This window comes from Colobus angolensis, unplaced genomic scaffold (genome assembly GCF_000951035.1).
Source record: "Colobus angolensis palliatus isolate OR3802 unplaced genomic scaffold, Cang.pa_1.0 Scaffold181, whole genome shotgun sequence".
In the NCBI taxonomy this organism is placed as follows: domain Eukaryota; kingdom Metazoa; phylum Chordata; class Mammalia; order Primates; family Cercopithecidae; genus Colobus; species Colobus angolensis.
This window is the reverse complement of record NW_012114944.1, coordinates 4,368,088-4,382,893: the sequence shown is the minus strand read 5'-3', so window position 1 is coordinate 4,382,893 and position 14,806 is coordinate 4,368,088. Positions and strand designations below refer to the sequence as shown.

Here is a 14,806-nt window from a genome sequence, read left to right as displayed (position 1 = left end):
TCTCACTTTGTTGCCAGTCCGGAGTGCAGTAGCGTGATCATGGCTCACTACAGCCTTGACCTCCCAGACTCAAGCAATCCTCCCGCCTCAGTCTCTCAAGTAGCTGGGACTACAGGCTTGCACCACCACACCCAGCTAATTTTTAAACAAAATTTTTGGTAGAGACAAGGCCCCCCGTGTTGCTCAGGCTGGTCGCAAACTCCTGGGCTCAAGTGATCCTCCCGCCTTTGTTTCCCAAAGTGTTGGAATTACAGGTGTGAGCCACCACATCTAGCCTCAGTTTTCATTTTGTTCCTGGAAGGAACACTTAGACTTTGATTTAAATTATGTTCCCGCTTGACCTGCCCACGTGCTAGGGAATGAGGGAATGAGACTGTTTGCCCTTCCATGCCCTTCTTAAATGCTCAGAGACTGAGCTTTGTAGTTAATGTTGTTGATTTTGTTGCCCAGGAGCAAAGCCATGCTTTTGCTTTCAGTGAATGTAACTCTAGCATTTTCTTCCCAGGAATAAGGACATTGTCAAATATCTGCTAAACCAAGGGGCTGATGTCACTCTTCGTGCGAAAAATGGATACACAGCCTTTGACCTGGTGATGCTGCTGAATGATCCCGGTGGGTAATTTCAAGAAAAGGGTTGTAAATCTACCCAGCGTTTCTTGGGCTGGGAGTCAAGACAACCACCTCCTCTGTGACTTGTGTTTTATGCACTTGCTTATTTGTGGGGGAAAGTCATTCTGAAGTGTCAGGAGCTTACCACATGATCCTTAGGCAAGTCCCTTCCCTCCCCAGTGGAGCACTGGCCTTGGACCAGGTGGCCCTGGGGGCTTCTTCCAGCACCAGCCTCCTAGGAGTCTCCAGAGAGGGAAGGAAAATAAGACGTGTCTTACTGTGTCTGACTTCGCAGTCCACACACACCCTAGAATGGCATCTGTGCTTCACAGCCAGACATCCTGAGTCACTCAGGCGGAAACATAAAGGCCCCTTTTATAAGCAGAATGGGAGATAGAGCAATGGCCCCCCTCAGCTTAATTGTGTAGGTAGAGGCTGCAGGGTCAAGGGTCCTGTGCTGGGAATGTCGCCATTAGTTCCACCCCTCTTGGTCCTCGGCTGGTACCTGCTACTCCCCTTTGACCTTCCCCTGCTGTGACAGGCCCTCGTTTGGGACCTGGGCTTCCAGTTAGCCAGCTCAAGGGGAACGGCCTCTGATCTGTCATCTTATTACCCTGGAGTTTCAACCCAGAGAGAGAGAAGCTCCGAGGCCCTTCTGACCCACTAGGCTTGAACCCTGTGCTGGGATTCTAGCTGTTGGCTGTGGGGAGAGAAGATTTTGACGTCTGTAGTTACAAGTCACCTGCTGGCCCTCTTAACTAGAGAGGAAGCCAGCGGGTGTGCCCTTCCTCATCACAGCACCACCACCCTTGCTACCCTTTCCCTGCTGCAGGCCCCTGCACTTCACAGATGTACCCTTGGTTCTGTTTGACCCTCGAAGAGGTCTGAGAGGGAAAGCAGAGGTTCACATCCTCTTGAAGAGATGAGGTCGCCAAGACTCGGGAAGTGATCTGTCCCAGCCAGAGAGTTGGAGTCCTGTGCCCCAAGTCTAGTGATCCTACTCCACCTAATTGGAGACCTTCTTCACGTGCCAAGACTTGGTTATTTGGAATCAGTCCCCAGCCACTCTCGCTGGATCTCATACACACTTTTTCTGACAAACTTGTCTTTTCAGTGTTCCTCTTCTCCCTAGCCTCCACTGCCATTTATTCCCTTTCCCAAATAAAACAGTCTATTCCTAGGAATATTTTTCCTAGTGGGTTTTTTAATAAGGTGTTTACACAAAACTTTTGAAAAAACTCATGCCTATTATTGAGTACTTGGAGAGAAAAAAGAAATAGCCCTGCGTGGATGGCTCACGCCCATAATCCCAGCACTTTGGGAGGCTGAGTTGGGTGGATCACTTGAGGCCAGGAGTTCGAGACCAGCCTGGCCAACATGGTGAAACCCCATCTCTACTAAAAGTACAAAAATTAGCCAGGCATGTTGGCGGGCCCTGTAGCCCCAGCTACATGGGAGGCTGAGGCAAAGAATCGCTTGAACCTAGGAGGTGGAGGTTGCAGTGAGCCAAGATTGTGCTACTGCACTCCAGCCTGGGTGACAGAGCAAGACTCTTGTCTCAAAAAAAAAAAAAAAAAAAGAAATAGTCATCAAGAAAAAGCATTGTTAATAGTTTGGAGTAGTTTCTTCTCAATCTTTTTTTGCAATGCTTTTTTTATATAACTGAGTTGGGTTCATAACAACTTCGTAATACTTAATATTTTTAAGGCACTTGTATTGCTCTGGAATTCCCGTGAATCGTCAAGATACCTTTGTATGGTGGGTATTAATGTCGCTGACTTGTACAGAGGCACAGAGAGGCTTTGTAATTTACTTGCAGTTACATTAGCCAGGGAGGGATAGAGGCAGAATCTGAGCCTCTGCAGCCTGGCTGTGAAGCCTGCGCTTTTAAACACACTGTCCGCCCTGTGTTCCTCGTGAGAGAGGACTTCCGGTTTTTCTTTCTGGTTAAGTAGGTTAAGCCCTGCTGGCTTTGTTTGCCACCTTTTGAAGATCAGATGGAGAGGCAGGTGCCTTGATTCTGGAATTACACAGGCCCTGGAGCTCCAGGGCTGAGTTCTAAGTCTGATAGGGGTCATCTTGAGTCTTTTCCTCATGGCCCAACAGACATATTTGCAGGTAAAATGCTGCCTTTTATGTCCATAGACACGGAACTTGTTCGACTGCTGGCATCTGTGTGCATGCAGGTGAATAAAGACAAAGGCCGTCCGAGCCACCAGCCACCCCTGCCCCACTCGAAGGTGCGACAGCCCTGGAGCATCCCAGTGCTGCCTGATGACAAGGGTGGGCTGAAGGTTTGTCTTTTCCTGTCTTAAAGGGGCTTAGGGGGCCAGGGAGATGGGAGCTGGCGGGGAGCCTGCTGCCTCCTATGCACCCAGGCTGGTTTTTGCTGGGGAGTCCCAGCAGGGGTGGCAGGTGAGCTGGCATTGAGCAATAGGAAACGAGGGGGACCAGGAAAAACTGGGGTGACTGTGACCATATTGTGGCAACAGTGGCTGCTTTGTAAGAATGTGGGTCCACGCCTGTAATCCCAGCTACTCCAGAGGCTCAAACAGGAGAAATGCTTGAGCCTGGGAGGCGGTGGTTGCAGTGAGCCGAGATCACGTCACTGCACTCCAGCCTGTGCAACAGAGCAAGAACTTGTCTCAAAAAGGACTGTGGGTCTATATTACTAGACCTCTTTTTTTTTGTTTGTTTGTTTTGTTAAGGAAAAAATGGAAATCCAGATTTTGATATGGAATCTTAATTTATAAGTATAGGGAATTTTAGAAAATCCTGCATGATTTGGTACTGAGCTGGCCAAAGCAAACACTTCTCTTCCCAAGGAATCCATTTGCAGCCTCTGCTTTACTGTGCAGGATATTTGCTGATCGTGCCACTCTGGGGTCTCGCTGCAGTCCACAGGCCCTGCCAGCTTCCTGGAAACACCAGAAACAAGCTCTAGTGGCTGCTTGTAACTGCAAGCTGAGACTTCCTCTTTGGATTTCTCATCTTCCACGTCCTGCTCTACTTGTTTGAAATCAAACTTACTTTATGCCTGAGAAAATAAAACAACACACTGGTTTTGTCTGCCCACCTCCCCACTCTGCATGGAGTGGCAGTGCCTTCTGAGGGCTGCAGACTCGGAGCTGGCTCAAGCTCTGCATCCTTCCTGACTGGTGTTCTCATAGCTCCCTTCGTTCCTGCTCTTACTGCCATTTCCATAGGCTAGGCCCTCACAGACGCCGTTCGTGGCTGTTTGTTAGCCTCTGAGTGGTCATGGGTTACAAGTGTTCCTGGGAGGTAGTGCCTGTCCTCTCTAGGTGAGGATCAGCTATAGGAGCAGCTGGCCCAGGCCCTGATACAGAGATCCTGATGCCTCTTATGGTATCACCAGAGCAGGAGGAGGGAGATTATGCAATGATAGACGCTTAGGAATCTCGAGCTGCCTCTGTGTCCATCTGTCCCTGTTTCACTGTAAGACCTCAAGTAAGTCAGCACTCCTGTCTGGGTCTCCATTTCTCATGTGCAATGAGGAGATTGATTAGATGAGGGATGGCAAATAGGATTCACTGCCACCTCCAGGCTATTGGAAATGACTGCCTAAGGTATAGGTCAGGAAAGATTTAGTGAGTAACCATGGCTTATTGGGAATGGGTGCTATCGTTGGTCAGTAATGTCTGTCCAGGCCCCAGGAGAGGGGAGGGCAGGCACCTGTGAATGTAGTCAGTGTCTCTGGGCTGGGCGGGTCCTGTGCCTACTCTCCTTGCCCTTCCTGGAGCATGACTTCTGCTCTACGTTCCTTTGGCAGTCCTGGTGGAACCGAATGTCCAATCGGTTCCGAAAGCTCAAACTGATGCAGACATTGCCCCGCGGGCTGTCCAGCAACCAGCCTTTGCCTTTCTCTGACGAGCCTGAGCCAGCTCTGGATTCCACAATGAGGGCTGCCCCCCAGGACAAGACAAGCCGCTCTGCACTCCCTGATGCAGCCCCTGTGACCAAAGACAATGGTGAGAAAAGCCTGCCCATGCAGTAGAATTTTCGGAATGGTCTGAGCCTGCACCCTCTGCCCTTCATTCTACCTCCTGGGCTGCTGTCAGGGGTGAGGTGATGCTGGAATGTGACACTGGAGCACAGAGGCTGTTCTGGTAGAAAAGAGACTTAGGCAGGGACACAACCACCAGGAATGTGATAGAATGAGAAGGTGCTGGCCAGTGGCAAGAGTCCCAGGTTCCTGTCCCACACTCCCTGCTGAGGGACGACAGGGAGTCATCCTCTCTCACCTTTGGTAGGTGGTTTTCCCCACCTATAAAATGTGATTGGTCTATGACACTGAAAGCATCTTGAAATAAAATGAGTTACTGGGAGGGTGTGAGTAGTGAGCTCCCCATCACTCGAGGTATTCAACAGCTTGGATAACTTTGTCAGTTTGCTGAAGGAGATTCCCATACTGACTGGAACATAGATAAGATCCCTTCTAACAGTCAGATTCGCCATAACTGGATTAGCTCCTCTGGCACCACGGTCTGAGACAGACTATTAAGCTGGGGGCACCACTCTCTGACCCAGCACGGCAGTGGTTTATGGAAAAGCTGAAAACATGCTCCAGTATACCTTTTAAATGCCTTCCTTCTATTAAAATATCGAATACCAATTATTATTAAATATTTAAGCACCCAGGAGAGTTGGTTTTCCAGGATGAAGCCAGCCCCAAGTCACTCATCCTCATGCTGTGGACACGTGGAGGGGTCATTTCAGGAAATTTCCATTTGTCTCTCAGGTCCTGGGAGCACAAGAGGAGAAAAGGAAGACATGTTATTGACAACCATGGTGAGTGTGGGGCTTTTCTAAAAGCATTTTAGGTCTCTGGCAATCATCAGTTGATTGATTTACAGGGAGGGATATGGGCATTTGTCTGTCTTTGTGGTGGTCACAGATAGGGCTGGTGATCAGAATGTGTAACAATAGGCTTAGCTCTGGCACTGAGGAGCCAGAACAGATGCCACCTCTAAACTGGAGAGGGCTGTGCTGGTGCTCAGCCGCTGGGTGTCAGCCCTAGCCCTGTTCTCAGGGAGGCAGGAGATTGAGGGTAGGAATTGATGGGCAGCATGAGAAATGAAGACTCACCATTTGGGCTGTGGAGAACCGGGGAGAGAGGAGTCAAAGAGGAGGGTATGTTTCCAGCTGGGGAGGCCTCAGTTTCCTCATCTGTAAATTAGAGATGTATTAGGATTAGGGTCAACTGTGAGTAACAGAAAGTCCCCAAATAACAGTGGTGTAAATAAGATAGCAGCCTACTTCATTCAAGTAAACAAAGTTCAGAACTAGTATATGACTCCTTGGAGTTAGGGACTTGAGTCCTTTTTGCTTGTTGGTCCCCCATGTGTGGTTTCTATTTCTAAGGTCACCTCTTGGTTCAAGATGGCTGCCAGAGCTCTGGCCATCACGGCCTCATTCCAGCCAGCAGGAGAGAGGAGGGGAAAAGAGGTAGCCATGGGCACATGCCAGCTGTCTTTAAAGAAGTTTCTTGGGGCCATGAGCAGTGGCTTACGCCTGTAATCCCAGCACTTTGGGAGGCAGAGGCGGGTGGATCACCTGAGGTCAGGAGTTTGAGACCAGCCTGGCCAACATGGTGTATTTTTAGTCTCTACTAAAAGTACAAAAATTAGCTGGGCATGGTGGCGGGCGCCTGTAATACCAGATACTCGGAAGGCTGAGGTAGGAGAATTGGTTGAACCTGGGAGGCAGAGGTTGCAGTGAGCCAAGCTCGTGCCATTACACTCCAGCCTGGCTGACAGAGCAAGATTCTGTCTTAAAAAAAAAAAAAAGGTTTCTTGGAAATGACTCTGCTTAAATCACAGCGGGGAAGCTGGGAAATGAAGTCTTTGTTCCAAGTGGTCCTGTGCCCATCTAAATAAACATCAGGTGTGTCATTTCTAAGACGTGAAAAATAGATACTGGGGGACAGTTTGCAGTCTCTGACTTTGGGGATTCCTCATGGTTATGGTTTTTAAACAAGATCACTCCCAGGAAGTTCTTAGCCTAGTGTCTGGCCCAGAATAAGCTCCGTGGTGTGAACTTGGATGTGTTACCTCCCCTCTCTGAGTTTTACATTCCTTTCCTCTGATATGGAAGCTTAATGATTAAAGTTGGACTTGAGTCCCTTTAGTGTTAAGACCCTAATACTAGCCAGCAGAGGGCAGTATTGCAGAGGACAAGGGAGCAGGGGGTGCTCCCAGAAAGGCATCAGCAGCGTCAGGAACTGCAGAGCCCAGCGAGGAGTCCTGACCCAATCTGCCCACGGCTCCCTGCCACCCCAACAGGTGTAAATTGATGGTTCTAACACTGACTGTGGGAGCTTGTGCTGCCTTACATTTGATCATGTTATTAAATAGCAATAATTATTTTTGTTGGGAAGACAGAAATACTATTTTAGAAATTTTAGAAGAAGCAGTAAAACATAAAGAAGGAAAATAAATTCACCCCTGATCACACACCCAGCTGTAACCGTGGTTGGCATTTTTATGGTATATGTCTTTTGAGTATTTTTTGTAAGCAGTTTTTTAGCATGTATAAATGTGATATTATATGTAATAATAGCAAATACCATAGCTCTTGCTAAGTACCAGCTACTATTCGCCGCACTTTACATATATTAACTCATTTAATATTTGTGAGGTTGGCACTGTTAATATCTTTCCCATATTGTATTGAATCCAATTTATTTGTGATTTGTATGTTGTGACCATCTTTTCCATGTCATCAAACACCATGTAGCCACATCATATTTAATGGCTACGTTAGAACATTCCAGGGTAGGAACGTGTCTCTTTATCTAAGACTGAACTGTCAGACTCTGGGATTTCCAGTTTTTTGTTATTTTAACAGCTCAGATGAATGTCCCTATACCTTCATTTCCCCCACTTGCCTGATACATGCTCAGGATGAATACCTAGAAATGGAATTCCTGGGTCAAAGGTTGTGAATGTCATTGGCTTCCAGAAAGAATAGCAACAATTTGGACTGTTACCCCAGGGAGGGAAAAGACCCTTTTGTGGTGGTGGGTTTGTCGCTGTGAGTGTCCAACTCAGCCCTGTTTGCTGGATGAGCTTGTTGTGGTCTAGAGGGAAAGAGGGGACAGCACTTGTTTACAGACTTTCAGAAAAGCAGGACAGAGCCAGCCTGGGAACCCGGGAGGTGTACTCCTTCCCCGACCCCTCATGCCCTGTAGAGGGCGCCAGTGTGCCTGCCTGCCCATAATGGGTGGGGTGGCCCGGCTGCTCCGCTGATGGGCATGTGCAGCCGTCAGTGTGGAGATGCCTGCCTTGCTCGGCTCCTGAGGCAGGTTTAGCTGTGGGATTCCCATTGCTGCAAAGCACCATCTGGGAAAAAGTTCACTGTTTTTTTCTTAATTAAGGTGAGCGTGGTCTGTGAACACTTTCCTTGGTGATCTAACAGTCATTACTGTGTAGATTTGATACTGACCCCCAAATCACATTTTCAAAATTTAAAATTAAATTACAATGAAATGTCAGCAGCAGGAGGCGTGGCTGGAGAAAGCTGGTGTGTGGGGGGCTGGGGAAGAGAGTGGCTGGTGCTGGGCCCTAGCCCTTATCCCCTCCCCATTCCTCCTTCACCCCCAATGGCTGCTCAGGCTGGTCTCCTCGCAGCACTGCACCCATGTCTTGCTCCTCTAGGCTCCAGGCTTTTCCGTATTCTGGTCCCTCACTCAGTCTGGAATGCCCCTTCTGGTCCTCACTGGCCCAGCTTAAACTGTCATTCAGGCTCAACTCAGTCCCCACAAAGGCGCCCTCACTGCATAGCAGTGGCTCCCTTCCTCTGTGTTCTCCCAGTTCCCCTGCGTCCCCCATAGCACACCAACATCATCTGCTTCTCCTTGGCGCTCTGTCTCCTCTGCCCCATTCTGATCTTGCTGCTGTGGGGAGAGATCCAGGAGAAGCCTGGCGTTGGCACAGAGCAGACATGGGTGTTGTGCAGTTACTGGGAGGAGGGCTGCAGATGCCACATAGCTCCCGGCTTAGGTGGAGGGGCGGATGGTGCCATGCCCCAAGAAGCAGGAAAAACATGGAGTCTTTCCCACCGAGTTGGGAGCCCTCCTGGGGGCTTATCTAACCCTCAGCCTGTCTTTTTCAGCTTCGAAACGGAGCTCCCCTCACCAGACTCCCGAGTGACAAGCTGAAAGCAGTCATCCCCCCATTCCTACCTCCTTCCAGTTTTGAGCTGTGGAGCTCTGATCGGTCCCGGACGCGTCACAATGGGAAGGCAGACCCCATGAAGACCGTGCTGCCCCAGAGAGCCAGCAGGGGCCACCCTGTGGGTGGCGGGGGCACAGACACCGTAAGTTGTCTTCTGACACACTTTCACACATCACTCACTGCTCGCTGAAATCATGGTGTGTTCCAGGCAGAGGGACCTCACACTGACGAATCCAGAAGGGTTGCAACTTTTTTTTTGCTTTTGAATGGATGATATCCTTTTGTCTAATGAAGCCCTACAGAGCAACTCAATATGGAAAACAGATTAAAATGTTGAGTTTAGCAGGGAACATCTGTCCCCTTACTGGAACCCTAGAGCTCCAAGGAGCACAGTTAGAAGACCTGATGTATCTAATCCAACCTTTCTTTTAGTAGATGAGGAAACTGGGACCCAGGGAGTGGGAGTAATAGCTGAAGATCACCAGCCAAATGTGGGTGAACCACGATCAAGAGCAAACACTCAGTGGCAACTGTGTGTGCTACTGGTGTTTTCTTGTGCCCAAGAGTGTGACTTCTATCCTTTTGACTGTAGTGGTTTCTAACTTGGTGGCTCTTGGTCTGTTTCTGAAATTGACAGCCCTGTCAATGTGGAAGGTATCTCTGTATATAGCCTGTATCTAGATGGTAGATGCAGCAAACGGGCAAGACAAAGGGATTCAGGACTGACCCTGTCGCCGTGTGCTGGGTGATTGGAGAAACTTATGGCCTCTGTCTCTCTAAGATGGGGCTGACCCCAGCACTCACTGCTGCCTCCTAGGGCTATGGTAGTATCAGATCACCAGCAGGAGACCAAGACCCTGGCACCTGGAGATGCTCTCAAAACAGGCAGGACAGGTTTGCGTTTAGTCCCCTATTCTCGATCAGGTAGGAACATGGGGGAGTTGTAGAACCCATCCCTGAGACCTCTTCTATGGCTGTGTTTCCTTGATAATTTAACCTTAGAGGGACAGAACATTAACTTGACTTGCTTCATTTGCTCAGTGAACATTCACTGAATCCCACTGCCATGTAGCCCAGTCAGCCCCATTCTGCCCTAGAAGAGGCGGTGGTCTGGGTGACAAAGACGTAGGCACAGAACATGAGGCGGGGAGCAGTGTTAGGAGTGTGCGAGCACCAGAGAGGTGACTGTGTGTGGTAGGACACTCAGGAGGCCTCCAGGAAGAGGCAACAGCTGAGCTGGGATTTGCAAGCTGTGGAAGAGTTCTCTCCCCAGTGGACTGCAGGCAGCAGCGTCCCAGGTAGAGGGAGAGAGAACATGAGCCATAGCCTTTGTAAGTGTGTTCTCATTTGCTTACTCAGCAGATGGGCCTCATTCTGGGCCCTGGGGATCTTGTCACTGTCCCTCCCTTAGGAGTGCCCACAGTGTAGGGCCAGGGCCCTGGGATCTGTCACCGTCTCTCCCTTAGGAGTGCCCACAGTAGAGGACCTACAAGAAGACCTTTGTTTTGGTGTCCTATGGCTGCTGTAACAGGTCACCTCAAACTGCATGGCTTAAAACAACAGAAATGTATTCTCTCACGGTCCTGGAGGCAGAAACTCTGAAATCAAGGTGTCAGCAGGGCCCCGCTCCCTCCGGAGGCTCCAGGGAGATCCATTCTTTCCTCTGACAGCTTCTCTTGACTCTAGGCTTCACTTGGCTTGTGGCTGCGTCACTCCAGTCTCAGCCTCCATGGTCACATTGCTTGCTCGTTTGTCAAAATTCCCTCTGCCTTTTCTCTTATGAAGATACATGTGATTGCATTTAGAGCCCACCTGGAAATTCCAGGATAAGCTCCTCCTCTCAAAATTCTTGACTTGAGCGCATCTTAGGTAAGCACATATAAGCTCATCCTCAGTCTCATGCCTCATAAGGTAACAGTCAAAGATTCTGGTAATTAGGACACTGTGTATCTTTTTGGGGGTGGCGATTCAGCCCACTCCAACTTTAATCATATCTACTGAGTGCCTTCTTTGTGCCGAGGTCAGAGCTGGGTACCAGGCGTACAGCAGAGAACCAAGTCCCCATGGAACTAACAGTCCACTGGGGCATCAGACACACAGGCAACGGCAGTAAACGTACACTCACAAGCCGTGGTAAGAGTCACAGTGTAAGCGAAGAGGGTGCTGGAAGGGAGCACAGCTGTGTGTCGGGGAGCCAGCCCTACACGGGAGCCCATCTTAGACCAGAGCGCACATTACACCGCTTAGGCAGTGAAGGCCTCCGAGACCTGAGACCCAAGGACAGGGAGGAGCCGCTGTGGGAGGAGTGGGGTGAGGATGGGGAGGAGCCGCCAGGTCCATGTAGAACAGGCTGCCTGGGCAAAGGCCCCAAGGCACAAAAAGGATCAGCAGGAAACCCAAAGGAGATTGGTGTGCCTGGAGCAGAGCAAGTGAAGCAGGGGGTGGAGTGAGGTCAGGGTGGAGAGGACGTGACCAGGAGCCCTGGCATCAGAGACAATAGGGCCAGGAAAGGCACCATGAAGGATGTGGGGAGGAGAAGACCCATTCCAGGCTGAGGGACCAATAGGGACAGCATCACGGAAGCAGGCTTGGAGTTGGGGAGCTGGTTACTGTGCCAGGCGGTGCTGAGGGGGTTAGATTTTGTCCTGGATGTGCTGAGGCCTGCATGGGTTGTCAGTGAATAACCTGGTCAGGTTTTTTCTTGGAAGGCCCTGGAGTTCAATGAGACTGAAAGCAAGGTGGCTCATGGGAAATGACATCACATGGGTTCACTGAGCTAATGGGCGAGTTGTCAGCACATAGAAGCAAGCTCTATCCCTCAGGGACTCCCCTGCTGGGCCCCGGCAGGGCTGTGCTGGGCACAGTGAGCTTTGGTGGGGTGTGTACCACCTGAGCGCAGGAACCCTCACACTGATTTGCATGGCTGGAGGGAGGAGCAGCCTCCCTAAGTGCTGTACGTGCCTTGTTATTGCAGACACCCGTCAGACTTGTTAAATTTCCAAGCCTCTCCAGAAGCCCAGCCTCTCCTGCCAATTCTGGAAACTTCAACCACTCGCCTCATTCATCGGGCGGCTCCAGTGGGGTAGGAGGTGTGAGCCGGCATGGTGGGGAGCTGCTTAACCGCTCAGGTGAGTAGCTGGGCAGGGCCACTCAGGGAGGTGGGATGATCCCTTGGGACTGAGGGTGTGCGCTGCCCAGATATTCAGGCTGCAGACAGTCGCAGAAATGACCACACAAGAGGGACTTTCTCCTTGATGTGGCTAAGAGATTTTTCAGTGAATTCACAATTCACATTTTACACAGTTTCTCGGGGATGCGGGTGGATGGAGATGGAGGAAAATAAAGAATGCTCTTTTTTTTTTTTCTTGTAAAATTTTACAAGAGATTAAAAGAAATGCATGGTGTTTTCACAGTGTTTAAAATCCCTGAAGGTTAGACCTTGGACCTTCTCATTCTGCCCCTTCATTGAACAGATGAGGAAAATGAAGCTCACAGTGGGCAAGAGATTTGCTTAGGGTCACACAGCAAGTTGGTGGCAATTAGGTCTCAAAGCAGAGTGCCCCAAAGTTATGATGGGCTTGCAGCATACTTTCTAGTCCTCCCTAAGGTCATCCGGGATTAACCAAAACCAGCTTTGCAGGAAGGCCACTGTATTAGGCTGTTCTTGCGCTGCTATTAAAGACATACCCAAGACTGGGTAATTTATAAAGAAAAAGGATTAATGGAGTCACAATTCCACATGGCTGAGGAGGCCTCACAATCATGGCAGAAGCTGAAAGGCACAACTTACATGGCGGCAGGGCAAGGGAGAGCTTGTGCAGGGAAACTCCTTGTTATAAAACCATCAGATCTCGTGACACTTATTCACTACCATGGGAACAGCACGGGAGAGACCCGCCCCCATGATTCAATTACCGCGATCAGGTCCCTCCCATTACATGTGGGAACTGTGGTAAATACAATTCAAGATGAGATTTGGGTGGGGACACAGCCAAACCGAATCAGCCACCCTGCTTCTAGTGGAAAAAGCTTTAAGACCAGGTGAGCCAAGAAATTGAAACAAAGTATAATCTCACCCACTACAGATCATTATCATTTTCATGTATATATGTATATATATCTGGAAAGTGGTTTTGTCTATGAATATTTATAAAAAGGCGCAATAATTTATGGAGCACTTAATATTTGTCAAGTTGCATGCCAAGCCCTTTGAATGAATAATCTCCTTCAGTGCCCCAGCAGCCAATGAAGTTACCACCTCTGTTTTACAGATGAGGGATTGGGGCTAAGGGCAGCTAGATAACTCGTCCGGGGTCACATAGCTATTAGTTGGCAGAGCCAGGATCCAAACCCAGGCAGCCTGACTTCAGAGCCTGTTCTTGGAACCACATGCCTTTCTAAACTATAAACTGCTCTGTAACTTGCTTTTTTCTTTTTCCTCACATTGCTAGATTGTGAGCACCTTTTTACGTTGATACATATATGTCTACAGCACCTTGTTTAATAATCAAACAGTGTTCCATTTGTATGAGGCATCACAGTTCATTTAACCAATTCCCTGTGTTGAACACTGAGGCTGTTCCTAGATTTTTGCTTTTTGTAGGTAATACCTCACTTCGTAATACCTTCATGCCTCCATATTCACGTATATGTTCAGTGATTTCTATTATTTAAATTTGCTGGAATCAGGGTGACTGAGTTCATGAGTATGCCTATTTTTGAGGCTTTTGATATGTTTTGCCCTCTAGAATGGCTCTCTTTAAACATGTGAAATATTTACAGCAGGGCTTGGCACATAGTAAATCCTCTATAAATGTTAGTCATTAGTGTCCCCTCTTGAGTACCTCCCAGCCCTGAGTATTATCACTTTCTTCCTTTGTTTGTTTGTTTTTTGTTTTGTTTTGTTTTGTTTGAGATAGAGTCTCACTCTGTTGCCAGGCTGGAGTGCAATGATGCAATCTTTGCTCACTGCAGCCTCCACCTCCTGGGTTCAAGCGATTCTCCTCCCTCAGCCTCCCGAGTAGCTGGGACTACAGGCACCCGCCACCACACCCAGCTAATTTTTTGTATTTTTAGTAGAGATGGGGTTTCACCATGTTGGTCAGGCTGGTCTCGATCTCTTGACCTTGTGATCCGCCCGCCTCAGCCTCCCAAAGTGCTGGGATTACAGGCGTGAGCCACCACACCCGGCACCTTTCTTTTATAATAGTTTGAGATTACCTGTAGATTTGGGAAAGCAGGGTGAGGGAGAATGGCAGTCAGGGTTCAGTCAGGAAGCAGACCACTCTGAGCATTATGGAATTGGGAATGTATTGACTCAGTCTTGGGAGTAGGTGGCCACATAAAGGGAGAGTGAAAGGGTGAGGGACCAGTCGCTCACTAGCCCTCCTGAAACCCTGGTGCAGCCAGACAAGATGGTCTGTGCAGCTGCTGGCTGGCACTGCAGAGGGACTGCTGTGGGTGTCGGGTACAGGGTGTTGTATCTGTGCCTGGTGGGGGCCGGCACGAGCTGGCCATGGCAGGGGGAAAGCGAGGATGGACTGGGTTTTGCCTGTGCTGCTGCTTCCCACCTCTTACCATCACGCCTTCGCAGCACAGGGCCTGCTGCCTAAACTTCCACCTCCCGGTTCTCCTGCAGAGTTCTTCTGTTGTCAGCCCTGTCCTGGTGCCACATGGGGAAGGGAGTCTGGGAGACTGACTCCAACCCAGTCATCACGCAGCAGTCCACCACCCTTGTGTTGGAGTAAGCCCTCTGTGCCCATGGTGTTCACTCCTTTTGTGTTTCCTCAGGTGGCAGCATAGACAATGTCTTGTCCCAAATCGCTGCCCAGAGGAAAAAAGCAGCCGGATTATCGGAGCAGAAACCCAGCCATCGGTCAAGCCCTGTGGGGCCAGCACCGGGGTCCAGCCCGTCTGAGCTTCCAGCCTCCCCTGCAGGCGGCAGCATTCCCGTTGGCAAGGTGCTTGTTCTGTGCGTCCTCCTCCTGTTACACTCAGATTCT

The 14,806-nt window shown here is 49.6% G+C and overlaps 1 protein-coding gene across 2 annotated transcripts in view; it reads left to right on the top strand.

The window, feature by feature from the left end:
- The window catches only part of ANKS6 (ankyrin repeat and sterile alpha motif domain containing 6), a 60,223-nt gene that overhangs the window by 8,550 nt on the left and 36,867 nt on the right, over positions 1 to 14,806 (top strand). For both annotated transcript variants that reach the window (XM_011939490.1, XM_011939491.1), the window contains exons 4-10: positions 506 to 612; positions 2,755 to 2,903; positions 4,400 to 4,598; positions 5,369 to 5,418; positions 8,743 to 8,946; positions 11,779 to 11,932; positions 14,595 to 14,764. In XM_011939490.1, coding sequence (XP_011794880.1) covers positions 506 to 612; positions 2,755 to 2,903; positions 4,400 to 4,598; positions 5,369 to 5,418; positions 8,743 to 8,946; positions 11,779 to 11,932; positions 14,595 to 14,764 — 1,033 coding nt within the window. The remainder of the gene's footprint in view (positions 1 to 505; positions 613 to 2,754; positions 2,904 to 4,399; positions 4,599 to 5,368; positions 5,419 to 8,742; positions 8,947 to 11,778; positions 11,933 to 14,594; positions 14,765 to 14,806) is intronic.